Genomic DNA, 27624 nt, shown 5'->3' with positions numbered 1-27624 from the left:
TTATTATATTAAATAATGTATTCAATTATATAAATATAAATATATAATAGAAATATAACATATACTTTTTCTATTATATTTATATTATATATTTATATAAATATATTGAAATATATATTTTATATCAATATATATTTGCAATATATAAAATATAATATCTGTTATATAAATATCTAATATGTATATTTTTATTATAAAAATATATCTAGTATATATAATTATATATTAATAGAATATAATTAATTTTATATAATATATTATATAATATATATTGTATAATATTATATGTATATATATATAAAATAAATAAATAAAATTAATTATATATTAATATAATAGAATATGAGCTATGTGAACAGAGATTTGGCTATTCTGCATGAAGAACAGAACAGGTGTCTTTGTCCATCTCCACTGTGCCAGGGGACACTCACAGTTTTGTAGAGCTGAGCCCTCAGGCGGTAGGAGCTGTACTCCTGCCTCCTCTGCTCCTCCTCCCTCTTCCTCCTCACCTCGGGGAGCTGCTCGTACATCCTAATGGGAGAGGAAAGGCAAAAACAGAGATTTGAAACTGCCTGACACTAAACACCACAGCTGCTCTACACAAGGAGAAATATTAGAAAAGAAAAGCCCTATAAAATATGGTTTAGGCCCTGCTACTTTAGCTATACTAGTAGCTAGCTTGCAAGTTCTTATGTGAAAAAATTAGATTGAGAATCAAGTTTGCATAACAATTTACTCTTGTAAAGAAAAGAGCAATAACAAAAGATCTGTCCTATGAGAATTTACAAAGAAAAATGTAAACACCTGAAGAAAAAAAGCATTAACACATACACACACACACAAGCACCTTCTAACCAATTATTGAGTGTTAAGAAGTTTACTAACCAATTAGAGTCAAATACATTGTCTTTAAAACTGTATAAATGTAAGCTTTATTGATGTATATTTATTTCTAGATTTATATTATTTTTATATTTATATATTTTCTTTACTTATTTATTTATTTATTTATTTATTTTAATATGAGCTTTATTCTGCCTGCATGAAGAAACTGAGTCCTGTCTGCTTTATTGCAACACACACCCTGTGCTTTATCCCCACATCCCTAAGGGCTGCTGGCCAAGCACATCCCTGACCAATGTGTTTGCAGTTTGCTGCTGTCCCACTGTGGAATCCACAGCAGCACTGAGCTGGGAATTCCTGCCCCTGCAATGGCTCTGCTACCCCTGGAACTCCTCTCCTGCCCCTGGAACCCCTCTCCTGTCCCTGGAACCCCTCTCCTGTCCCTGCAATGCCTCTGCTACCCCTGGAACCGCTCTTCTCCTGCCCCTGGAACCCCTCTCCTGCCCCTGGAACCTCTCCTGCCCCTGGAACATCTCCTGTCCCTGGAACTGCCCCTCTCCTGTCCCTAGAACCCCTCTCCTGCCCCTGGAACCCCTCTCCTGCCCCTGGAACCCCTCTCCTGTCCCTGGAACCCCTCTCCAGTCCCAGGAACTGCCCCTCTCCTGCCCCAGCACCTCCCCAGAGCAGCACCTGTAGCTCTGCCCTGCCGTGGTGCCCCAGCTGGAGCTCAGTGTCCCCCATGTCCCCAGCCAAGGACAGTCCTGTGTCCCTCCAGCCATGGCAGGGGTTCAGCACAGCAATCACCGCACTGAAGCTTTTCAGGCATTCCCAAAATTCCAGTGCTTTCAGTAGTGTTGCCCTGCTTTGTCTTCTCCTGTGCTGATGCTTCCCCAAGTTTTCCTTCAATCCTGGAATGGTTTGGGTTGGAAGGACCTCCAAGCCCATCCAGTGGCACCCCTGCTATGGGCAGGGACACCTTCCCCAGACACTCTAAGAATACTCTTAAATGCTAAGAGTCATTAAAATGTATCATGCAAAATCACTGAAGTCATTAAAAATCACCAAGGGGTTTATTTTATACATTGTGTATTGCAGCAGGTGCTTGGTGGAATCACAGAGAAACCAAGGCTGGCAGAAACCTCTGGAGCCCCCAAGCTGCTGCTCAAAGCAGGGTTAATTCCAAGGTGGACCAGGCTGCTCAGGCCTCATCCCACCAACCTGGGATTATTTCAGGCTCTGCCACCTCTGCTGGTCCTGGCCCAGCACTTCCCATCCCATTCACAGCAAAATTCAGCTGCAGTGAACTCCCATTTTTCACTATCCCTTCCCATGGCCCCTGTGCAGCACAGCTGCTCCAAGGGTAAATCCATGGGAGTGTGCTGGGCACCGCAGAGATGAATTACTGCAGTCAGAAATAACACAAACCCCACCCTGAGGTGGCTTTTCCAAGGGTAAAAGTCTCTGCATTCCCTTGGGGTGATTATTTCTATAGAAAGCCTCTTCCTTTGGGGGAATGCTGCCTCCCTGCTGCCCCAGTTACCCACTTTGGTAAATAGTTTGTGAGCTTCCTCAGATGCTCGTGTGCCCCAGCTCACTCCCTCTCCCAGTGGGACCCAGTCTGCTGTGGATGGCTGACACTGCAGCAGAATCCTAGGTTTAGCTACAGAAATAATTTCCAAAATTATTTTGTTTCTTGGAACTTCTAAGTAGAACATTTCTCCCTCTGATAAGGCACCTGCATTTTTCACTGAAAAAGCTAAATTATTTGCACACCCAGTTCTACGACTGCAGACAGGATTCAGAGCTCTTCCCTACCCAGGGCACTGATCCACCTGAAATAAAATTCCCTGAACTTTACCTTCTAGATCTTTGAAACATTTCATGCTTGGGAATTGCTCTTCTTTTTTCTCTCATCAGGAAACCTGAATGGAAAATTTTGAGATAAGGGAACGATGAACGAGTTTGTTACTGCAACAATGTGAGTCCTTTGTAAATTTTATAGAAGTTCTTCGAAAAAAACTCTTTACAAGATCTTACAGACAACAGGCTTAAATAACTGTAATGGCTTTAGGAGAAATACATAGTAAATAAATACACCCTGAAGCATAATGGGGGGTTCACGAAACCAAAGAATTCAAAGCAGAGCCCTGGAGTACCTCGGTTGGACACCAGGTGATTTGCAGTCCTGCAGTCTCTTCTCCTCCTGGCAGGCTGCACCAGCTGCTGGGGTGGCAGCAGCTGGTCCCTCTGGGCTGGCAGCAGCTGGTCCCTCTGGGCTGGCAGCAGCTGGTCCCTCTGGGCTGGCAGCAGTGTTTCCCTCTGGGCTGGCAGCAGTGCTTCCCTCTGGGATTTGTGCAGCCTCCTCTCCTCGCGGAGCAGCCGCAGGTGCCGCAGGCGCTGCCCCGAGCGCGAGATGAAATCGGGGCGGTGCAGGGCCAGCGCCTCCTGAGGGGACACAAACACCCCAAGCTGGGGCTGGCAGCTGCAGGGGAGACCCACAACACCCACCACCAACCCCAGAGCATGGAAAAAATCCCCTCACAATATTGGGTGTAAGATAAAACTCCTGTCCTTAACGCCAGCAGCCTCTGAGCCTCTGCTTTAACAACGTGGAAATAAACTGGCCAGAAGGAAAAAACCCCAAAATAATAATAAAGAATAATAAAAACTAATTTTGATCTCATACTATGTACACCTCAGTGCTGTTTCTGCATGGAAACAAGTGTGATGGGATGTTCTGTCAGCTACATCCCCCTGGCTCCTGAAGCCAAGGGGTTCAATTGCTGTAATACCAGACCAAGTCAAGTACTGGGGCAGTAACTTGGGGCAGCATCCTGGGGAAAGCCAGAGTGCCAGAGCAAGCCAGGATGTGCCCCAGCAGTGCCTGGCTCAGGTGCCTCACCTGCAGGGTGAGTTTGCCCAGGGGCTGCCCCAGCCCCCTGCCAGCCCCCGGGGGTGTCACTGCTCCCTGGCCCAGCCTGGGCTGCTCCTCCCGGTTCTTCTCCCTCAAGGGCTCTCTCCAGGGCTTTGTGCTGCTCCAGGGCTCAAACCAGGCTGGCCCAGGGCCAAGAGTGGCACTGCACTGGTTTTCTTTCCTTGATTCACATTCCAAGTCCTCTGCTGGGACGAGCCACGCAGTCCCTGTTAAAAGAGCACGGGAGAGAAAGAAGATTTGAGGCAATTTGTGCCTGTTGTCCATCCCAATCCATGGTCCTTTATTCCTGCAGGAATGAGGGGACACAGCCAGGAGAGGTGATGCCAGCTGAGCCAAGGGGCATCCCAGATCACAGTCAGGAGACAGAGCTGAGGGAAGAGGAAGGGGAGCACTTGGAATGATGGTGCTTTGACCTCCCAAGTCACATCAGGCACAATGGAGCTCTCCATGGTTGGGAATGTGGGCAGGGGCCCTCCAGGATCCCTCCAGTGCCTACAGGGGGTTCCAAGGAGGCTGCAGAGGGACTAGGACAAAGGAAAAGAGTCTGAAGCTGAAGGAGGGCAGGTTTACACCAGATATGGGGAAGGAATTGTTCCCTGGGAGGGTGGGGAGAGACTGGCACAGGAATTCCCAGAGCATTCCCAGCTGGGGCTGCCCCTGGATCCCTGGCAGTGCCCCAGGCCAGGCTGGACACTGGGAGCAGCCTGGGACAGTGGGAGGTGTCCCTGCCATGGCAGGGGTGGCACGGGGTGGGCTTTAAGGTCCCTTCCCCCCTAACCCATTCCAGGATTCTCCAAGTGCAGAATGAGTTCCTTGTCTGGCTGTGCTCGTGTGGCTTTCCCTTGCCCTGTTATCCTGTCTCTGTCCCAATCCAGTGGCTTCCCCACTCTCACCCTCCCATCCTGTCCCACATCCCTCAGAAGGGAAGGACCAGGGCTTCAACCACAGCAGTGCCCAGGTTTGCAGCTAAACCCAGCCAGGGCCAGCACTGCAGCAACCCCGCACTGCAGCTCAATTTCTGTAGGAAACACCTTGGGCAGGTTCAAGAGAATTCCTTCCCCAGCAAGCCTTTATTAACCACCACTTCTGAAAAGCCCACAACTGTTCATTTTCCCTGTTTGCCTCCATGGAAAGAACAGTTATTTACCAGCAATCACACATTTTTAAGGAATCTTTCTGCTGGCCTAAGCCCTGTGGCTCTTTATCCATGTTTTGGAAGATCAAATGCTTTTCATCTCCCAAATGCTCAAAAGATCATATGCTTTCCATCTCCCAAATGCTCAACGTGTCTCCAGGAATTCAGTTACTCACAGTTTACACACACAATGATGTGAATACATCAGCTGGGATTCTGAGCAGATATTCTGAATTCTCTAAATTAAACCCTTATGAGAGAGAATGATCAGTCCCCACAACAACAACAGTGATGAGTAAGGGAAATATTTTTAAACATTTAATTGTGACGTTATGAAGAGTGGCAGGAATTTAAGAGACAAAAAAAAAAAAAAAAATAAAAACATCAGGAGACTCCACCAGCAGCCTAAAAATGCAACTCTCAAAACCAGTCGAGCTCTTCCCAATTTTCACCCAAGTGCTCTGGAAAAAACTTCTGGGAAGCCTCAGGGCATGAGACATTAAGGACAAGTTGGTGACCAGCACTGAGAGTTCAACAGAACCTTTGTGTCTCAGAAGTTCATGTTAAGCACCTACAGGATTGCCAGGTCTTCACCTTGTTTATTCCTCCCCATGAGTGCATTTCCTGCTGTAACAGCTGTTTCATGGCTGAAACTGCCATCAGAAGCCAGCACTGCAATGCCCTGGCAGGGTTTGGCTGAAGTCCCATGAAATCCCAGCAGGAGGAGGCAGTGGCAGGGTCAGTTCTGTCTGTGGGGGCCCCTGACCTGCCAGGGAGAGGGCAGTGGGAATGCCCTGGGGAGATGCACCTCAGGCTCTGGGCACTCCTCACAGCTCAGGGTGCTCTGCAGCACTGTGCTAATTTATTCCAGTTCTGTCCTGCCCAATGCCTGTTGGCCTTCCCTACCCCTTTCACCCTGTACGTTCATGTTCTAGAGAATTCTCCCTTCCCTGTTACCCCCTTGGTTTATGTAACCCTGCCCATCCACCCTGGCATCCCCTGTTGAGTGGAACCCTCTGAATCCTCCCCCCAGGGAAATCCCCAGGGATTGTTTTGCCTTGGAAGGATCTGCCATAGAGTTTCCCCACCTGGCTGCTGGAGAGGACTGAGCCCATGGTGCTCTGAGTGCTACTGCCAACCCACATCAGACTGCCTCCCCCATGGGCCAGCTGACCCTGCTCACCCCAACTACTCATCCCTCACTGCCCCTGCAGGCTGCTGCCCTCTGCCCACCCCTGTGCCCTCAGGTCACTGACCCCATCCTTGAACCTGTGCACACTCCATGGTTTGGTCTCTGTCCCTGATCCTTTGGTGTGCTTTGGAATAAACCCTCACTGGAATGCATCATGCAAAGACCCTTCCTGTGCTTCCTCTGCTGAGCCATCTGTGCTGTGTGTATGTGTGTGTGCATGGCCCTGAAATGCTGTTCTGGTGGCCTTACTCTGAGCAGCTTCTGAAGGAGACACCTGGAGGAAGGCTGCAGCATTTCTACCACCCTGCCATGCTGCAGCACTGTCAGTCCCTTCCCCGTGTGCCACCCCTGAGCCCTCAGACCTCTGGATCCCCGATTCCCTCCTCCTGTATTTATACACTGGAGCCTCCTTTGTGTTTGTCTCTGGCCCCTGGCTGCCTTCAGCATTGTCTGAAATGAAGCACATTGGAACTCCATGCTGGACCCCCCTGTGCCTTCACCCCCGAGCTGCTGTGTGTGTGTTGAGATGTGAGGTTAGGAATGAACTGAGGTTAGAAACCCATTCCAGATTCAGGTGAAGTGTGCTGCTTTGAACTGCTTAGTCTGTAGAGTTTATCCATTTGCTGTGCTTGTAAAAAACCTGTGCTTGCAACAGCCTGCAGCTCACAAAGCTGCCTCAAACAAGGTGAAAAGAATGTGAACTTCCAAGCTAGAAGAAAATAAGAGGGGCCTCTTAGACCTTAAAATAAGATGCAAACCAAAACTAAAGCTGCAGGAGATGGATGGACAACCAGAGAGCTCTCTACTGATCAGAACTAATTGTGATAAATAAATATGCACAAACCTATTGCAAAACTTAATGCATAGCAACAGGTCAAGGGACAAAAAGGAAGTTTAGACTCTCAAGAGCACACAAACCTTTAGAAATGATTCAGCTTGTACCAGTGCTGTAATAAACACAGCACTTTTCCACTGTAATTAGTTGAAGAGCTGTCTGTCCATGGATCAGTGTGGGTGCTGTGCTCTTGTGGCTCCTGCCCCTTGGCACAGGATGCTCAGGGGCAGGGTGTGTGCACCACCACCACCACCACAGGCTGTGACACAGCCCTGGCTGTCCCCAGCCCTGCCCTGGCTGTCCCCAGCCCTGCCCTGGCTGTCCCCAGGCTTGTCCAGGTGTCCCCAGCCTGGTCCTCGGTGTCCCCAGCCCTGTCCCAGGTGTATCTGGCCCTGTCCCAGGTGTCCCCAGCCCTGTCCCAGCTGTCCCCAGCCCTGTCCCAGGTGCTGACCTTGCTGGAGGCGCAGCCTGCTCCTCCTGCTCCGTGTGTCTGTCAGGATCCTGCCTGGCTGTGCCCTGGCCCTGCCCAGGCTGTGCCCAGCCCTGTCCCAGCCCTGCCCAGGCTGTCCCCAGCCCTGCCCCAGGTGTCCCCAGCCCTGTCCCAGGTGTATCTGGCCCTGTCCCAGGTGTCCCCAGCCCTGTCCCAGGTGTCCCCAGCCCTGTCCCAGGTGTATCTGGCCCTGTCCCAGGTGTCCCCAGCCCTGTCCCAGCTGTCCCCAGCCCTGTCCCAGGTGTATCTGGCCCTGTCCCAGGTGTCCCCAGCCCTGCCCAGGCTGTCCCCAGCCCTGCCCCGGCTGTCCCCAGCCCTGTCCCAGCTGTCCCCAGTCCTGTCCCAGCTGTCCCCAGCCCTGTCCCAGGTGTATCTGGCCCTGTCCCAGGTGTCCCCAGCCCTGCCCAGGCTGTCCCCAGCCCTGCCCCGGCTGTCCCCAGCCCTGTCCCAGCTGTCCCCAGCCCTGTCCCAGCTGTCCCCAGCCCTGTCCCAGGTGCTGACCTTGCTGGAGGCGCAGCCTGCTCCTCCTGCTCCGTGTGTCTGTCAGGATCCTGCCTGGCTGTGCCCTGGCCCTGCCCTGGCTGTCCCCAGCCCTGTCCCAGGTGTATCTGGCCCTGTCCCAGGTGTCCCCAGCCCTGCCCCAGCTGTCCCCAGCCCTGTCCCAGGTGCTGACCTTGCTGGAGGCGCAGCCTGCTCCTCCTGCTCCGTGTGTCTGTCAGGATCCTGCCTGGCTGTGCCCTGGCCCTGCCCTGGCTGTCCCCAGCCCTGTCCCAGGTGTATCTGGCCCTGTCCCAGGTGTCCCCAGCCCTGCCCCAGCTGTCCCCAGCCCTGCCCCAGGTGCTGACCTTGCTGGAGGCGCAGCCTGCTCCTCCTGCTCCGTGTGTCTGTCAGGATCCTGCCCGGCTGCTGCTGCCAGGCTGGGCCCTGGCCCTGCCCCGGGGGCTCCCACAGCTGCTGGCTGCTCCTGGGCGTGGGGAAGGTCACCCCAACGTCCCGGGTGTTCCTCTTGGTGGCGCTGCTGACGATCTCCAGGTCCCCTGGAATGGAAACCAAGCAGGGACACCTCAGACCCGTGTGCCAGGGCAGGGAATGACCCCACTCCAGCCAGGAGTGAAGAATCACCACATCCTTCACCCACCTCCAACAGTCCAAACCTTTCACATTTCTATTTTACACTTCCCCAAACCAAGGAGAGTTTCCAGTGGCTCAGGATTGTTACTGCATGATAATCTGAGGGAAACTAAAACCAAATACCCCAAGCGAAATATACATTTATCTGGGGGTGGGAATTCAACTGGAATTAACTCTGCCCTATGAAAATCCTTCCCTGATTCAATCTGCTTGCACACAAGCAGGAATAAATAAATAATTGCTGTATCTGATGAATAAACGAGGGCCATTACTCAATGTGATGATGGGGAGTTGGCGTGGAAATGAAAGCAATGAAGAAACTGCTAATTGCCACCAGAAAAAACCCAACTGCAGAACTGCACCAGGCCAGGAGCAGCTCGGGACTGAAATAGAATCTAACACCCAAAATATTCCCAGGAAGAACACGGAACACTGCAGTTGCCTTCTGAAATAGCATAAGCCTACAAAACCCATTCTGGGAGGAACAGATGTCTTGGGGAAAAAACAATAGATAAAAAAGGCAGCTCACCTTTGCCATTGAAACGGAGCAGAAGGTGAGGTTAAGAAACTTACAAGTGAGAAAACTGGTTTTTAAAGCAGCCCAAAAATGGCAATTAAACAGCTCACGTTCACTGAACACATCACCCTTCCCTGACAGCAGCTGGAGTGAATTTGGAGGGTGCTGCCTGCACAGACCCATGCCCAGAACCCCCAGACTGTGGAGGACAGGTTCCAAAGCAGGAGAGGCAGGAGGAGCCCAGGGAGGGGTGGGATTCAGGGCCTCACCTGCCTGGATCCCTTTGTTCAGCATCCGTGCCCGTCTCTTGTGGCTCAGGGCACAGCTGGGTCCCCAGGAGCTGCTGCTGGCACAGGTGGAGTCTGAGAAGGGCATGGTGCTCTGCAAAAACAGGCAAGGGAACAGGAATTCCTGAAATTCCAACCAGAGCCAGCAAACAGGATTTAAACAGAAAGGAGCCATTGCTTTTCCCTCAGTGTACCTGGGTTCTGTTGCTGTTAATGCTGAGCCCAGGCTGATCCGTCCCCCTGCCCTCACAAAACCCAGCCCTGGCCCCACCCCATGCACTTCCAGCAGCCCAGTTTGGTACATTATTGAAAAGCACATTAGCTACATTACAAAAGCACATTATTTCTGTGGCAAGAGCTTGCTGGCATCAGTCAGGACAGCACTGGGCATCCTCCAACCCACCTGGGGCTGTTCAGCTGAAGGGAGAGCTCAGAGGGGCTGGGGACAAGGAGGGAGGGACAGCACCCAGGGAATGGCTCCCAGCGCCAGAGGGCAGGCATGGATGGGATCCTGGGAACTGGGAATTGTTCCCTGCCAGGGTGGGCAGGCAAAACCCTCTTAAAGCAGGGGAAGCTCCCTCACCCTGTGACCCTCAGCACAGAGTCCTGCAGGTGGGAGAAATTCAACTCCACAAATGCAAGAAACAGGAGGGACATGGAAGGAGCAGGGCTGAGGGCTGAGGGCAGTGTCACACCTTCATTGACACCAAGCCAGGTGTGAAAGCTGCAGGGCTGGACACAGCTGGCACATCACACATGGATTTCAGTTAATAAAGCCATTCAAAGCAGGAAGGCTGTCCCAAGCCTTGGCTCTGGGGGTTTTGTTATCACCAGTGAATGACCTGACAGCACCTCCAGGCTCCCAGCACACCCTGACAGTGCTCACAGCTTCCCTGAGCTCCAGCTCTAATTACAGAACTGCAGTCAGGAACCTGGAAATTAACTGTGAGTGTCCTGTGAGCAACCCCCAAGAGCAGCCCCCTTACTCCCTTTCACTGGAGCTCTATCACCCCAAACAAAACCTCAATACTAGGAGGAGGTCATGGAAAGGCAGAGGCCTCTTTATTCCCTTTCACTGGAGCTCTATCACCCCAAACAAAACCTCAATGCTAGAAGGAGGCCATGGAAATGCAGAGGCCCCTTTATTCCCTTTTACTGGAGCTCTATCACCCCAAACAAAACCTCAGTGCTAGAAGGAGGCCATTTTGGCTCTCATAAACCTGCTTTTCTTTAATTTCCTGTAACTATCCCAGCTCCAGGAGAGGCAGTGCACACATGCATGGATATGGATTCCCTTTCAGATAACAGAGCATGTGAACATTTGAATTGTGAACGTGTGACTCTGAATTATGTGCTTGGCAAAAACGTGTCAAAGCAGGGAGAAAAACCCCAAATCTGCCCTTGCCCTGCCCAGCAGCAGCCCCCCAGCCTGGGCAGTGCCAGAACACTCCTGCTGGCATGGGGATATCCTGGGAATATGCATATCATGGGAATATGCTCTGGAGCTGCACATGCAGAAGGCTGGAGGCAGCTTTTGTGGAGCAGGGCTGACAGTGGGCTCCCAAAGCTGAGCTCCAGATGCAGCATTCCCCCAGGGACTGGGGCAGGGATCTCTCTGGGAGCTGGGCTCCTGCTCAGAACCAGACATTTGCACTAAAAATACAAATAAATCTTGACTTCTTGTCAGCTAAACAGCCCAGAAGTGACCAAAATTGGAATTTTAAATTAAATTTGCTGTTTTGCCATCCATCTTCTCTCACTCCTTATTTGAGGGGGGACATGTGTGTCTTCAGATGGATTTTTTAAAAAGAATATTTCATCAGCAGATAAAAAATGTGAGTTTCTAAAGCCATGGGCATTCAATGAGCCTTTAAAGGGTTTATTCCCCATAGCATTAATTCCATTTGTCATCTCACAGGTGATTTAACAGGTTAAAAAATCAGATTTGGGTTTAAGGTTCAATGGACCCTGAAAAAGTCATCTTGTGAATGGAACATGGAATAAAATCATCTTCTGAATTCTACAACTGTGCCAGAAATGTTGGATCCTAATGCTGGTGTTCTGCTTATAGTCCTAACATTGCATAGTTCAGAACAGTTTTATTTTACCTTCAAATAAATGTTATGAATAAAAATATTAAATAATTTTTAATATATTTATTAAATAAATAAATAAATAAATAATAAATATTATTAATAAAAATATTAACTAAAATATTTTTAAACCATTCTTCACCTTCAAAAATATTGTTTCTTCCCCAGATTAATTTCGTTATTGGCATTATTTTTCATTATTTCATAATTCACTGGCTTATTTTACAACCAGACTTGGAGTTGTTTCTATAAAATAAAATAGTAATTTAAATTAAATCTGGTAGTAATGACACCAGTTCCACTTTCATCTGGAAATACAAAAAAATGAAAGAAGTAATTCAATATTCCTCATTCGTTCTGTACTTTTCAGCATTCCTGTGGATTACAGAACCCCTGAACTCTGTAATTCCTTACTAAAATCACCAAATCCAGGCTGAGTCCCAGTTAAGAACATTTCCATTTCTCCTGCCAAGGGCAACAGCCAAATTCACCTGAAGGAATTATTCCCTCCCCTTTCAAACAGCTGCACTGCAGAGCTCTCACCTGGAATTCTCAGCTCTTTAAAGAAAAAACCTCACAACCAGCCAGACAAAACAATTTACACATTTTTACAAGCCCATCAGCAGGGAAACTCCAATAATTGTATGGATCCTTGCCCAGGGATGTCCTGGCTGGAATTTCCATCAGATTTACAACCTCACTGAGCCTGCAGGTACCCAAGGACTGGGACAGCAGGGTCTGCTCCCAAGGGAATGGACACAAGGAGGGCACAGCCAGGTGCTGGGTGCCAGCCTGAGCTGCTGCCCTGGCTCTGCATGGATCCATTCCCAAGGGAATGGACACAAGGAGGGCACAGCCAGGTGCTGGGTGCCAGCCTGAGCTGCTGCCCTGGCTCTGCATGGATCCATTCCCAAGGGAATGGACACAAGGAGGGCACAGCCAGGTGCTGGGTGCCAGCCTGAGCTGCTGCCCTGGCTCTGCATGGATCCATTCCCAAGGGAATGGACACAAGGAGGGCACAGCCAGGTGCTGGGTGCCAGCCTGAGCTGCTGCCCTGGCTCCTGCAGACCTCGGATGGGTCTGCCCCCGTGGAAGGCAGAAGCTTCCCCTGCAAACCAGTGATTCCCAGTGACTGATTCCCAGTGATTGATTCCCAGTGATTCCCAATGATTCTCAGAGATTCCCAGTGACTCTCAGTGATTCTCAATGATTCCCAGAGACTCCCAGTGATTCTCAGAGATTCCCAGTGACTCTCAGAGACTCTCAGAGATCCCCAGTGATTCCCAGTAACTCTCAGTGATTCCCAGAGGTTCTCAGTGATTCTCAGAGATACCCAGTGATTCCCAGAGATTCTCAGTGGTTCCCAGTGATTCTCAGATATTCCCAGAGGTTCCCAGTGACTCTCAGAGATTCCCAGTGACTCTCAGTGATTCCCAGAGGTTCTCAGTGATTCCCAGAGGTTCTCAGTGATTCTCAGAGATCCCCAGTGATTCCCAGAGATTCCCAGTGACTCTCAGAGATTCCCAGTGACTCTCAGTGATTCCCAGAGGTTCTCAGTGATTCCCAGAGGTTCCCAGTGACTCTCAGAGATTCCCAGAGGTTCCCAGCTCACAGAGCTGGCAGCAGTGGGGGTTCCCATAGGGATGGGGCAGGGCTGGGCTCAGGGAGCTCTTACCTGGCTCTGCTGTCCCTTCCCGAGGCTCTGAGCAGCTCCCTGGGGACATCCTGCAGCCCCAGCTCCTCCACTCTGCTCCTGCCACTTCTCAGAGCGCCTCTTCTGCTGGCTGATGGCACGGTAGAGCCGGGCCAGCCTCGGGGACAGCTCTGGGGACAGCTCTGGGGACAGCTCTGGGGCTGGGCTCGGAGTGTTGGTGCTTGGGGCCAGCCTGTGCTGCCCAAAGGCGCGGAGCAGCCTGGCCGTGTCGATGGTGGACAGGGACAGGGAGCTGCTGTCCCCAGAGGCAGGGGAGGTGTCCAGGCCTGTGCCCGTGTCCCACGCCGAGGTGCTGCAGGTGCTGCAGCTGCTGGGCTCTCTGCTCAGCCTGCTCTCTGAGGAGCTGTCACTGGGGATGCCCAGGTGCTGCTGCTCCTCCAGGATCCTGCCCAGGTGCTGCTGCTCCTCCAGGATCCTGCCCAGGTGCTGGATCACCTTCTGCCCCGGCCTGAGCTCCCCTGGGCTGCTGCTGCTGCCATGGCTCACACGTGGCCTCTGTCCCACTCGTGCTCCCTTTGGCTCCGTGCTGCTCCCAGACCTGGCTTTTCCTGCCAGCCCAGCTTGTGGCTGTTCCCCTCCCCGCATTTCCTGCTCAGGAACCTTGTCCCCAGCAGCTGTGGGAGCCAGGGTGTGCCTGATGGGGTTCTGCAGGAGCCTGGCCAGCCGATCCAGGCGCTGCACGAGGCTCAGCTCTCCGTCCCTGCTGAGCTGCTGCTGCTGCCTGCCCTGGCGCTCCAGGAAGCTCAGCCACAGCTCGTCCAGGCCGCCCCTCTGCCCCAGGGCAGGGCCCCTGTGCCGTGGTGCCTTCCCCACGCTGTCCTGCAGGTGAGCGGCCCGGCCCCGTGGGGCAGGCCGGGTGCCAGCAGCTCCCTGGTGCGGCCCCGTGCCAGCTGCCCCGCGCCCCAAGGATGCCCTGGCACTCAGCTCCTCGCTCCTGCTGTCATCAGGCTCTGCAGGGAGGGCAAAGAACTGCCCTGCTGTGCCCTGGGCGGCGTGTCCAGCCCCAGCCCTGGCCCTGCAGGGCTCCCGGGGATGCTGGCTGCAGCTCTGCCCGGTGGGCATGGCACAGGGCTCAGGGACACCACGGGAGGGTTCTGCGCGCTGAGAACCGCCTGGCAGCTCTGCAAGACACAAAACACATGAATGGTTCACTGCTCTGCCCAAAGTGGAGGATTTTTATCCTAAAACTCCCAAAACACCACAAAGGATTAAAAGCAGGATGACCAAGCTCGTTCCCAAACGCGGCGAACTTGGAGATCAGGTTTGAGCATTATTAAAATCACACAAACAAATGTTTTCTATCTTTTGCAACATGGAATCCAAGAGAATCTTATATCCAAGTGGATCTGTGGGGGGAATCTAGTTCTACCTGACCAACCCTGAACTGAGCCTTTATTGGTCATGGAAGGGACCCCAAGGCCCATCCAGTGCAACGGGCAAGGACAGCTCCCACCACCCCAGGGTGCCCCCATTCCCACCCAGCCTGGCCCCTGCCAGGGATGGGGACGCCCTGGCCATCCATGAAACACACACAGCACGAGCCAGGACCGCTCTCAAAAACAGCTTCAAAGTGATTTTTAATATAATGTAAAACCTGTCCAGGTTTAAAATGTGCCTTGTGTTTTTTGTAGAAAGGACTGGGTGCTTGGATCTCCTCCCTTCCCAGCACAGGGGCTGTGGTGGAACACAGAGATCACAGATGCTGCAGCCAGGCCCAGCCTCACTAACTCTGGAAGTGCAGGAATTTTTCTTCCCATACAAGGGCAATGTTTATAAACTTGTGTAAGAGGCTTCCTCCACATCCTCCTGACAAATGAGATCAGGCTTGGGAATGCCAGGCAGAACTTTGCTATTCCTGGCTTTTTAGAAAGTTACCAAGAAATGGAAGGAATGTAAACAGGCAAAAAATAAAAATAAGTTTGTATAGAAACTTTTTTTAAAAAAAAAATACATAACTTGCATAATTTTAAGCTCTAGACAAGCTCTGTGGGTAGAGGTAATCTTTTATTAGATCATCTAAAAATATGGTTGAAGAAGTCAGGGAAGATTTAAGACATGCAAGCCTTTCTTCTGAAAGATTCTTTAAAGTTCCAGCTGCACTGGCTGCCTTCACAAAATATTCTTTCTCCTTACAGTTCTTTTCTTACCTGGGCCTTTAGACCATTATAGCAATAAAAAATGTTAGGAGATAATTTTATATTAACACTTTTGTTCCCCTCTCATTTTTATCCAGGTTATTGATGTGGCAGCCTTACATAATCATTGAAATTTTCCTGTGCAAATCAAAATTGTCTTCTGGAAACATCAAAATCTCTCCATTCTGAGAGGAAAAGCTTCAAAGAATAGAACCCAACCTCAAGCGAAAAATGAAAGTAATCAGATGGAAACCCTATCAACACATCAGGACAGGAACCATCAGGACAGCAGAGATGCAGCCACCCAGGAGTGGCCTGGCTGCAGCCACCTGTGTGCAAAACCCAGCATGAGGCACTCACAGGCAGAGTTTGTGCTGTGCAAAGTGTCCACGAGGATCATCTCAGCTGCTGCCACCAGAGCCAGCCAGGCACCCAGGGCTGGGCTCAGCCTGACCCGCCTGGGGCAGCATCCTCAGCAAACAGAGCCTGGAGGGCAGACCTGAGCTTCCTCTGGGGCAGCCCCTCCAGCCAGGGACAGGGCAAACCCTGAGCCTCCTCTGGGGCAGCCCAGCCAGGGACAGGGACAGCGACAGGGCAAACCTGAGCTTCCTCTGGGGCAGCTCCAGCCAGGGACAGGGACAGGGACAGGGACAGGGCAAACCTGAGCTTCCTCTGGGGCAGCTCCAGGCAGGCAGGGACAGGGACAGGGCAGGGACAGGGATAGGGCAGGGATGGGACAGGACAGGGACAGGGACAGGGCAGGGACAGGACAAGGACAGGGACAGCAGCACACTGAGCTGCAGCTCCAGGACACGCAGGGCACAGAGGAACCTGGTGTGACATCACAGGACAGCAGAGTGTCCCTGGGCAGGGACAGCCCCAGCCCAGCTCACAGAACTCACAGAATCACCAGGTTGGGAGAGACCTTCAAGACCACGGAGTCCAACCCAGCCCCAACCCCTCAGCCAAACCCTGGCCCCCAGTGCCACATCCAGGGCTGTCAAACACACCCAGGGATGGGGACTCCACCACCTCCCTGGGCAGCCATTCCAGAACTTTCTCACCATTTCTGTAAAAACCTTTTCCTGCTATCCAACCTGGATTTCCCTTGGCACAGCTCGAGGCTGTGCCCTCTGGTTGTGTCAGTTCCTGCAGACAGAGCCCAGCCCCAGCTGAGCACAGGCACCTTTCAGGAGCTGCAGAGTGATGGGGGCACCCCTGAGTCTCCTTTTCTGCAGGCTGAGCACCCCCAGCTCCCTCAGGGGTTCCTCTCAGGGTTTGTGTTCCCAGCCCCTCTCCAGCCCCCTCTGGATGGGCTCAAACATCCCAAAATCCTTCCCAACCTGAGGGGCCAGGGCTGGGCACAGCACTCGAGGTGTGCCCAGTGCAGGGGCAGAAGGAGCTCCCTGCTCAGGGAATCCCAGCTGGCTGCAGCCACAGGGAATTCCTGACAATCCCTGGAGACACAGGAATACCAAAAATACTGATGGCCAAGTTTCCCATGGAATCCTGGAATGGAGTGTGTCCCTTCCTGTGGAGGGATCTGAAATGCCCCCCAGTGCCACCCTTGCCACGGCAGGGACACCTCCCACTGTCCCAGGGTGCTCCCAGCCCTGTGCAGACTGGCCTGGGACACTCCAGGGATGCAGAGTTCAGAGCCTGCCAGGGAAACCTGGATTTTATCAGTCAGGGAGAAGCAGAAAGACAGGAAGAGGAAACAGAGTCAAATCCAGCATTTTCTGGCAGACCCAGCAGTGTCACCAGGACCCCGAAATGTCAAATCTTTTGCTCTGACTTCCTCCACATGTATGAACACACAGAAGCAATTACAAAATTCAACCCACATTCTAATTACCTGAAGACTGTCCCAGCGGTGTGCTGAGCTCCTCAGCCCAGGCCAGCTTAGGCCAGTGACCATGGGCTGTCCCTGTGTGCTGGGCAGCTGCCCTGGCTGCAGGGGGCTCAGCCCCCAGAGCCAGCACTCGGGCCAGGATCCCTGGGGCAGGAGCATCCTCGGAGCCTGCAGGGAGAGCAGCGTGAGTGCAACAGCAGCCAGGGGCAGCAGACACAAATGCCACAATGAACCAGCAAGCAGGAGCCCTGGCAGTGCCCCAGGCCAGGCTGGATGGGGTTTGGAGCAGCCTGGCACGGTGGGAGGTGTCCCTGCCATGGCAGGGAGGAATGGGATGATCTTTAGAGTCCTTCCAACCCAACCATTCCATGACTCCCTGATCCTACCCCTGTCTCAGGGTTAGAAGCCTAGAACTGTCCCCACCAATTTCTCATCCCTGCCAACCCCACCTGGTTACAGCCCATGGATTTCCTGCACTCAGTTCCCTCAGCTGCTCCCCCTGAGCTGAGCCCTGGGTGCAGCAGGGACTGGGAAAAACAAAATGTATTTTTCCATCCTGCTGTACATTTTCCTAGAACCTTGTGCTGCTTCATTTGCATAGTGAATTTTTATATATGGCATCATCATTTGTGCAAAACAACAGATTTGCATCACATTTGTTTCTCTCATTTTGGACATGATTCCCCAGATAAACTTGAAAAAGGTCAAGAGCAGGGACACCTAAACCATGGCCAACACAATTTGTGGCTGCAGTGACTGATCCGGGCACTTCTGGCAGTGTTGGATCAGCCTGGTCCAACAGCTGGAATTCAGGAACTGGACATCTCTAACGTGGGTCTTGTCTACAGACCAAACTCTGGATGTTAAAAAGCTCTGAGTGAAACCAACCTGCAAATAAAACCTGTGATAACCTGTAATAAAAACCTGTGATAACCTGTAATAAACCCAGTGGTCCATTCTTTGCAGGAGAAGTGGCAGAGACCTGCAAAGATCCCAAGCGAGCAGTGATTCCCAGAGGAAAGCAAGGGATGCTCAGGCTGCAAACACTGAGTCCTGCTCCTTTTCACTGCCAGAGTGGAGCAAGAGCCCCCTCCCAGCCCAGAAAGGAGAGCAGAGCCTGGGCAGGAGCTGCCCACGTGGCTCACAGTAATTCAGCCCAGAACACCCACCCAGCCTGGGCAGGGGTGCAGTACCTGAGTGGCAGCTGGCTGTGCTGGCCTCGGGCTCCACGCTGGCTCCTGCTTTCTGGAAAGGCACATAATACATGCCAGAGCTTCCTGAGGGCTTGTAGGGCAGCAGCAGGGGCTGGGCTGGGGGGACAAGGCAAACAGTGAGCAGGAGCCAGGCTGGAAACCCCTCATGCAGCAGGGCAGGGCCTGGGCAGGCTGCTCAGGGTGCTCCTGCTGCTAAAGCCTGAGGAACACCCTGTTCTTCAGCAACAGGGATTGCTACTTCATTAGCTACATTAAATTAATTGGATTTTTTTAATCCCCACCCACAGGTAGAAGGTTCCCATCCCTTACCTGGAAAACCAGTTTCTCCTATTCAATATTAAAATTGTGATCAGGGTGGCAAACGGTGACTTACAGAAACACCTCCTGTACCCACAGAGCTCCCAGCTGATCCCAGCTTGAGGGAATCACTTTAAAGGAGCAGGGATGTGTCCCTCAAGTCAATAAAAGCAACAACAGAGCCCCAGTACCAAACACCACTGGGGTGGGGAACCCTGTGAACATCCACATGCCCCTGCTGACAGATACCCCAAACCCTGCACTTTGCTGTTTTATTCTATTAAAAGCAGCAATGTGCACATTCCCCTCTGATTTTTTTTGGTGCTATCTTAAATAGAGAGTAAATCAGTAATCAGATCCAGCTCTCACTGAACTCCAAGTGAACCAAATCAAACCATCTACACACAAACACCAGAAAATATTCTCCAACCACAGCTGGACACTAAGGATTCAGTTCTAGAGAAACCTGAACTGAATCCCAACTGTTTCCACACAAACCCCTCCTGACGGGGCTGAAAAACCCAAGTTTAAGGGTTGGGTTTCCCCCCCATATGAGCAACTTCAAATATCCCAATTATCTCAGGGATGTCATTTCCACAGAAGAGCTGTGTTTGGTTTTGGGCTTTCACATCGATCAGTAGCCTGACCTTGTGCAGACTCGAGGGCACAGACACCTGTAAGACAGGGATTTGCTCACCAGGCTGCCTTGGGAAGGGGGGAATCTCCTTGTGGGGTGGAGCTGCAGTCCCAGGAGCTCCAGGGGCGCTGGGGAGCGGCGGCTGCAGGGCAGCACTTGCCCCCTCCTGGGGATCAACACAGATTTCTGCTGAGAGCGTGGCTTTGCTAGGACTTTCCGTGGTGATCTGGGTGGCAGCATCACAAGTCCTCCTGCCAGGTGCTGCAGGAGGGGCAGAGCTGGGGATGCCCCGTGTGAGCTGGGCTCTGGCCCTGCCCTGCAGCTCCTGCCTGGGGGAGGGCACCCGGCTGGGATCTGCTGGGGCCACAGGCTCAGCTGAGCTGGGAATGCCCTCAGCAGGAGGGGATTTAGGAACACCTCCCACTGAAGCTGCTGGAGCTGCTTGAAAAGTCTGAGCCTTCTCTGGAGGTTTGTCCCACACCTTGATCCCGCTCCCAGCACTGCTGGCACTGGGGTGACTGACCCTGGAGGAGAGGGTGATGTGCACACAGCTCAGGAATCTCCTCACCGGTGATGAGGGAGCCTCAGGCGTGGGGGACAAAGCCTCATCTGCAGGTGAAGGGTGAGCAGGACCCATCTGCTCCCTCACAGCCTCTTCTGGAATGGTGGACAAAGCCTCATCTGCAGGAGAAGGGTGAGCAGGACCCATCTGCTCCCTCACAGCCTCTTCTGGCATGGTGGACAAAGCCTCATCTGCAGGTGAAGGGTGAGCAGGACCCATCTGCTCCCTCACTGCCTCTTCTGGAATGGTGGACAAAGCCTCATCTGAAGGAGAAGGGTGAGCAGGACCCATCTGCTCCCTCACAGCCTCTTCTGGAAGGACAGGTGGTTCATCGGGGCTTTTCCTCCCCTGTGCCAACACCTCACTGGGGCCCTTCAGCAAAGCCCTTTGTGCAGCTGCTCCCGGGCTCTCCCGGAGCTGGGTGTGGCCAGGTGGGATCTCCTCCTGCTGGGACGGGCTCAGAGGGGAGGGTTCAATGGACGCCTTCCTTTCCTGGCTGAGCTCCCTGGCTCCGTGTCTGTGCCCCACAGCTGCAGGCAGGAGCTGGGGCTGTCTGGCACTCAGGCTCTGTCCCTTCCCAGCCTGGATGCTGCCGGGCTGCTGGGCTGCTTCCTGCAGAGCTGCAGCCCTGGCAGCAGGGGCAGCACCCCCAGTGCCAGCCAGCGCGGGGCAGGGGGCACAGCCCTGCCCGCCAGCTCTGTGCCAGGGCTCTGTGCCCAGCCCCTGCTCCCTGCTGGCCAGGCTGGGGCTGTGTGCCAGGCTCTGGGAGCACAGGCTGAGGGAGGAGCTCGGCCTGCCCAGCTCCAGGGCTGGCAGGGACAGCTCTCCAGGGGCAGGGGGGGCAGCTGCAGGGCTCCCTGCACGGGGGTCCTGTGCCAGAGGGGCACGGGGCTCTGCCCTGGCACTGGGGTGCACCATGGCTGCCTGCTGGGTGTGCACTTGTGGCTCAGCAGCCCTGCAGGGCTTCAGGGGCATCTCCTGTAGTTCAGCAGTGTTCCATAGCTTCAGGGGCATCTCCTGTGGCTCAGCAGCACTGCAGGGCTTCAGGGGCATCTCCTGCAGTTCAGCAGCACTGCAGGGCTTCAGGGGCATCTCCTGTGGTTCAGCAGCACTGCAGGGCTTCAGGGGCATCTCCTGTAGTTCAGCAGTGTTCCACAGCTTCAGGGGCATCTCCTGTGGCTCAGCAGCATTGCAGGGCTTCAGGGGCATCTCCTGCAGTTCAGCAGCACTGCAGGGCTTCAGGGGCATCTCCTGTGCCTCAGCAGCATTGCAGGGCTTTAGGGGCATCTCCTGTGGCTCAGCAGTGTTCCAGGGTTTCAGCTGCACATCCTGTGGTTCAGCAGCACTGCAGGGCTTCAGGGGCATCTCCTGTGCAGCATTGCAGGGCTTCCGCTGCACATCCTGCAGGTCAGCAGCACCCAAAGGTTTCAGCTGCACATCCTGTGGCTCAGCAGCATTGCAGGGCTTCAGCTGCACATCCTGTGCCTCAGCAGTGTTCCAGGGCTTCAGCTGCATCTCCTGTGGCTCAGCAGTGTTCCAGGGCTTCAGCTGCATCTCCTGTGGCTCAGCAGCACCCAAAGGTTTCAGCTGCACATCCTGTGGCTCAGCAGTACTGCAGGGCTTCAGCTGCATGTCCCGCAGATCAGCAGCACTGCACTGCTTCAGGTGCACATCCTGCAGCTCAGCAGCACCCAAAGGTTTCAGCTGCATCTCCTGTGGCTCAGCAGTGTTCCAGGGCTTCAGCTGCACATCCTGTGGCTCAGCAGTGTTCCAGGGTTTCAGCTGCACATCCTGCAGCTCAGCAGCATTGCAGGGCTTCAGGTGCATCTCCTGCAGCTCAGCAGTGTTCCAGGGTTTCAGCTGCACATCCTGTGGCTCAGCAGCAGCCCAAGGTTTCAGGTGCATGCGCTTCAGCAGGGAGGAATCCCAAGGATCAGCTCCAGGGAATGGTGCTGCTGCTGCTGGGGAGCTGGGCTGGAGGAGCCCCCGAGTCCTGGAGAGCTGTCCAAGCCTGTCCCTGGGACACCTGGGAGCCTGCACACCCTGCAGGTCCTGCCCCTGCTTCCTCAGGTACTCGGAAGCTGCTTCCAAACCGCAGAGCCAGGGATCCTGAAAACCAGAGCACAGTTCAGAGGTCATGTGGAAAACACCCCACCTGGCCAAACCTGGGTGGGAAAAGCCAAAAATGAGAGCTGTGACCAGCCAAGAGTTTGTCACCAGGAAAGCAGGGAGCCCAGCTGGCAAGGAACTAATTAAACTTTACCCTTTCTCAGTGCCAAGTCACCATTCCATTAATGGCAAAATTAATTTCTGATGTGTTTGCCCCATTAGAATTTGTAGGGAGTACAGCTCTTCCTTAAAGGGTTCCTAAAGGGTCTCAATTATTCTTCCATCAATTTTGGAAAGTCTAAGTTAATGGTTTAAATATCAGCACTGTTACTGGCTCATACCACACACAACCAATGGCCTCTACCATTTAAAAACAAATTTAACAGATTTATGAAAGAGTAATTTGTTTTGAAGACATTCCTTTATCAGCAGCATCATAGAACTAAATGTATAAAATTAATATTAGTTAATTAAAAGCTGTGATGATGTGGTTCTTTTCAAAAATGTGATGAATCCATTCTGCCCTTCAGTTCTTGTCCCAGTTTGGGGCAGGGTCAGGGCTGGGGAATGCTGGCAAGGGACAGGGCACAGACACAGTTCCATGGGGATCCCGTGGGTGTGGGGTCCAGGCCACCACCCTCCTGTGCACAGAACCCCTGAAGCAGCCTCAGGCTGCACCAGAGGACGTTTAGAAAGGAAAAATCTCTGCCTGGAAAGGGTTAGCAGGCATTGGAACAGGGACCTGGTGGTGTCACCACCCCTGGAATTGCACAGAAATGTGAGGATGAGGCACGTGAGGACACTCTGGTGCTGAGCATGGTGGTGCTGGTTGCTGGTTGGACTCAATGATCCTGGAGGTTTTTTCCAGCCTGAATGATTCCATGATTCCAACCACCAACATAAATTTATTCATTCAAGTGTAACCCAAAATTCCAACACTTCCACTGAAGAGAGTAAATCTGAGATAAATGTGCTGCCATGGAGATGGGCCAGATAAGCTGAATTAGAGAAAAAAGACACAAAAATCTAGGTTATATTTACTTTTTCCTACTGATTGGGCCAACTGTGGAAGCAGCAGAATGTATTCCAGTCATGAAGCAACCACGGGTCCCTGGGTGATTATATCCCCATCAACCACTGGGAATTTGGCAACAAAAAGCAGTGGGAAACATTTTTGGTGTAAACCAAACATATAAACAAGTATTTCACAAGAGCTTTCCCAGCCTTTCTCCATCCCAGCTGTCCTGACAGCAGCAACTACTCCAGCAGGGCCTGGATCACCATCCCACTTTTCTATTCCTTTATGGGTTTTAAGGCAACAAATGGGATTATTTGGCCTTTCCTGCAGCCAGGAGGGCCTGTGGAAGGGCCCAGGGACAGGGAGCAGAGCTGAGCCAGCACAGGGATGATCCCAAACCTTCTCCTCCCTGCACCACGTGCCAGTTCAACGGCCTGAGGTAATCCAGAGCAACTCCCACCCGCGAGAGCAGGCACAGAAGTTGTGATAAACTCATCTTCCCAAGCCTTTCACATGTTTTATTGTGCCTGTTATGTGTCATCCTTCCAAAAAAGCTCCCTGTGCCATATGATCCACAGGAGCCTGCAGAGCAAATTTAGAGCTACAACTCCGTGAACTTCCTGGAGAAGTGAGAAAGCTCAAGGAGTGGAAAAGTACAGCAGGGAGTGGAGGAAAACACTGCACCAAGGGGGAAGGAACTCACAGGGCAGGGAACAGGGGGCACTGGCACCCTGAAATACAGGGGGGGTCAGCTCCTCAAATTAGGAGGAAAATCCTGAGGCTGGAGGTGCTGGAATTGTGTTTACATCCAACAGCAGCTCCAAACCTGCCACGGGCAGGACACCTCCCACTGTCCCAGGTGCTCCAGCCCCAGTGTCCAACCTGGCCTTGGGCACTGCCAGGGATCCAGGGGCAGCCCCAGCTGCTCTGGGAATTCCAGCCCAGGCAGGAATTGCTTGCCAAGATCCCAGCCCAATCTCCCCTTTCCCAGTGGGAGCCATTCCCTGGCTCCTGTCCCTGCAGGCCTTGTCCCCAGCCCCTCTGCAGCTCTCCTGGAGCCCCTGCAGGCCCTGCCAGGGGCTCTGAGCTCTGCCTGGAGCCTTCCCTTCTCCAGGGCAACATTCCCAGCTCTGCCAGCCTATCCATGTTGAATATTCCAGGGGGTTTGAGCCCTCCAGAGCACTCGAGCTGGGTTTGCAGTCCCTTGCTGTGCCCAGCCCAGGCCCCTCCTGTACCCTCTGCTCAGGCAGACGTGGGAAACCCACAGGAAAGATGGAAAATCTTCCCAAGTAAAACATCCCAGAGAACTTCCCCAGTGTCCTGCTCCTTCCTCTGCCCACAGACTTAACACACTTCCCATGGCAAACAAGAAAAGGACAAGAAAATCCAGTGGCACCTGAATTCCTGGAGCTGTGGCCTCTGCAAGCGAGAGGCAGAGCCTGAACATTCCCAAAGAACATCCCCCAAAGAACATCCCCCCCAAAGAACATCCCCCCAAAGAACATCCCCCCAAAGAACATCCCCCCCAAGGAAAACACACACACACACACACACCCCGGAACATCCCCCAGGAACATCCCCCAAAGAACATCCCCCAAAGAACATCCCCCCAAAGAACATCCCCCAAAGAACATCCCCCAAAGAACATCCCCCCAAAGAACATCCCCCCAAAACCATCCCCCCAAAGAACATCCCCCAAAGAACATCCCCCAAAGAACATCCCCCCAAAGAACATCCCCAAAGAACATCCCCCCAAAGAACATCCCCCCCAAGGAAAACACACACACACACACACACACACCAGAACATCCCCCAGGAACATCCCCCCCCGAGGCACATCCCCCAAGGAACATCCCCCAAAGAACATCCCCCCAAAGAACATCCCCCCAAAACCATCCCCCCAAAGAACATCCCCCAAAGAACATCCCCCCAAAGAACATCCCCAAAGAACATCCCCCCAAAGAACATCTCCCCCCAAAGAACATTTCCCCCCAAAGAACATCCCCAAAGAACATTTCCCCCCAAAGAACATCCCCCCCCCAAAGAACATCCCCAAGGAACATCCCCCCAAAGAACATCTCCCCCCAAAGAACATTTCCCCCCAAAGAACATCCCCAAAGAACATCCCCCCAAAGAACATCTCCCCCCAAAGAACATCTCCCCCCAAAGAACATCCCCCCCAAAGAACATCCCCCCAAAGAACATCTCCCCCCAAAGAACATTTCCCCCCAAAGAACATCCCCAAAGAACATTTCCCCCCAAAGAACATTTCCCCCCAAAGAACATCCCCCCCCCAAAGAACATCCCCAAGGAACATCCCCCCAAAGAACATCTCCCCCCAAAGAACATTTCCCCCCAAAGAACATCCCCAAAGAACATCCCCCCAAAGAACATCTCCCCCCAAAGAACATTTCCCCCCAAAGAACATCCCCAAAGAACATCCCCCCAAAGAACATCTCCCCCCAAAGAACATTCCCCCCCCCCAAGAACATCCCCAAGGAACATCCCCCCAAAGAACATCTCCCCCCAAAGAACATCTCCCCCCAAAGAACATCCCCCCCAAAGAACATCCCCCCAAAGAACATCTCCCCCCAAAGAACATCCCCCCCAAAGAACATCCCCCCAAAGAACATCTCCCCCCAAAGAACATCTCCCCCCAAAGAACATCCCCAAGGAACATCCCCCCCCAAAGAACAACACCCCCCCCCCAAGGAACATCCCCAAGGAACATCCCCAAGGAACATCCCCCAGCCTGCCCCACAGGCACTGCTCCAGACCCTGCTGTAGGAGTTTGTTTGCTCGAGCTGTAGGAACAGTTTGTGTTTCTCAGCCTTAAAGGTTTAGGAGAAGGAAAAATGTCTTTTCCTAATCTTTGTTCCATTCTTTTTAAGTCCACGCAAGGCACTTTGGCTCTAAAACTTCCCCCCCTACTGTACACAACTGTTCCCATTAAATTTACAGGAAAATATTTTGCCTGGTTGTGGCTTTTTTCAGTGCAATAGTTTTGAACAATCTGTATTTTTCAGTGACAGTGTTTGTCTTGGAGGGAAAAGTACATTTATCTTAAGTACAATAAAAAAACCCTGTGACCTTCACTCTGCAAATTCAAACCTTTTTTATCTCAAATTAAAAACACTGCAGTGCCAAAGTATTTGAGATCAAAGCACGAGGTGCTGTGGTTGAACTAAAGCAATTTCTTGGAGCTTGGTTTGCAAAATTATGGTGAATTTCTTCTTACTCTAAATGGGGAGAAAACAAGCCCCAGCTGACACTGAGTCACAGAAAGGTGAAATCCTTGGCTCCACACTGCACAGAGCTCCTTCCAGGAACAAAGCTGTGACCAACTAAAATCTAAAAGCTGGGGGGAAAAAGCTTTGATGCCTCTGGTTTTGTATTTGTGGTTTATTTCTGTTTTTTTAAAAATCTGAATTTTAAGAAATTTGAATTTCTAAAATATTAAATTATATTTATAATACTATTATATATAATATTATATAAATATATTATATATTTTTATATAATATATAAATTTTACATATTATTTAAAAGATATTATTGTATATTTATAATTTATTTATATAATAATTATTAATAAAATAGTCACTTTCTTTTCCCCCAGCTGCCCAGAGATTCCACCAGTCTGGGAATGCCTGGGAAGTTTGGCCTGGTGGCTTTTGGGAGCTGCTGTGTCTCCTCCCAGCACTGCTGATCCAGAGAAGCTCTGAACACAGAGTACTCCTAAAGCACTGACTGTCACTCCTGCTAATGCAGGGCTTTTAATTAAAACAAACAAACCAACCCCTGCTGCTTTTCCTGGGAGGCAGGCAGGCTGCAGGAGAAAACAGGGGAAAATCAAGGGAAAAATAAAGAGGAAGATCTTCCTAAAGCTCAGGGCCCTTGTCTGAAACACCAGTCCCTAGAAACCTTGCCCTAATCACCCTGGAGACCAGAGCAGTGCCAGAAACGGCATTTAGAGTGAAAACAGAGGTAACACACTCTTGCTCAGACCAATTCCAGCCCAGACATGCATTTTATAATGAACTAGAAACACTCCACAGGAGATGCACCAACCATGGCAGCTCCAGGGCTCGTTCTCCCAGACAAACAGAGCTGCAGAGCCTGAACCTCCCCAGCCCCCCTGACACAGCAGAGACACCCCCAGGCTCCCACAGACACTTCCCAGCTCTCTGGAGAGCATCCTGTGACCAGCACTCCCTGGCTTCCCCTGGCATCCTCACCTGCAGGAGCCTGGAGCAGCCCTTCCCTTTCCCTTTCCCTTTCCTTTCCCTTTCCCTTTCCTTTCCCTTTCCCTTTCCCTTTCCCCTCTCCCCTTTCCCTTTCCCCTTCCCTTTTCCCTTTTCCCTTTCCCTTCCCAGACTCTCCCAGTGCTGAGGGTGCTCCCTGCACACCAGGAGGAGTTTCCCAGGCACCATCAGCACCTCCACAAACATTCTGTGCTAAGAATTCCTCCAGCCAACCCAGGAATTTGGGCACTGTCCCACAGCAACACCAACTGTCCCCCCACACCTCTGTTTTTTACACCTACCTCATCAGGGACATCTGCAGCTGAGTGTCACCCCCATGGCCAAACCACCCCAAACTGCCTGGGAAAACCATAAAAAAGCCCT

At 52.2% G+C, this 27624-nt stretch overlaps 1 protein-coding gene across 9 annotated transcripts in view; it reads right to left on the bottom strand.

Moving 5' to 3' along the window:
- ALMS1 (ALMS1 centrosome and basal body associated protein) overlaps positions 1–27624 on the bottom strand; it is a 56080-nt gene that overhangs the window by 3358 nt on the left and 25098 nt on the right. For 5 of the 9 annotated variants that reach the window (XM_071455844.1, XM_071455845.1, XM_071455851.1 and 2 more), the window contains 10 exons: positions 19368–21978; positions 18353–18469; positions 17163–17327; positions 13134–14293; positions 9348–9459; positions 8276–8467; positions 3746–3984; positions 3000–3288; positions 2702–2765; positions 432–531 (listed from right to left, as the gene is read on the bottom strand). In XM_071455844.1, the coding sequence (XP_071311945.1) occupies positions 432–531; positions 2702–2765; positions 3000–3288; positions 3746–3984; positions 8276–8467; positions 9348–9459; positions 13134–14293; positions 17163–17327; positions 18353–18469; positions 19368–21978 (5049 nt within the window). The remainder of the gene's footprint in view (positions 1–431; positions 532–2701; positions 2766–2999; positions 3289–3745; positions 3985–8275; positions 8468–9347; positions 9460–13133; positions 14294–17162; positions 17328–18352; positions 18470–19367; positions 21979–27624) is intronic. The other 4 variants (XM_071455850.1, XM_071455848.1, XM_071455849.1 and 1 more) reach the window with 4 other exon arrangements.

Source organism: Agelaius tricolor, unplaced genomic scaffold, assembly GCF_023055355.1.
Source record: "Agelaius tricolor isolate 1412-34295 unplaced genomic scaffold, bAgeTri1.0.p SCAF_54, whole genome shotgun sequence".
Taxonomy (NCBI): Eukaryota; Metazoa; Chordata; class Aves; order Passeriformes; family Icteridae; genus Agelaius; species Agelaius tricolor.
Note: the sequence above shows the minus strand (reverse complement) of the source record. Positions and strands in the feature narration are given on the sequence as shown.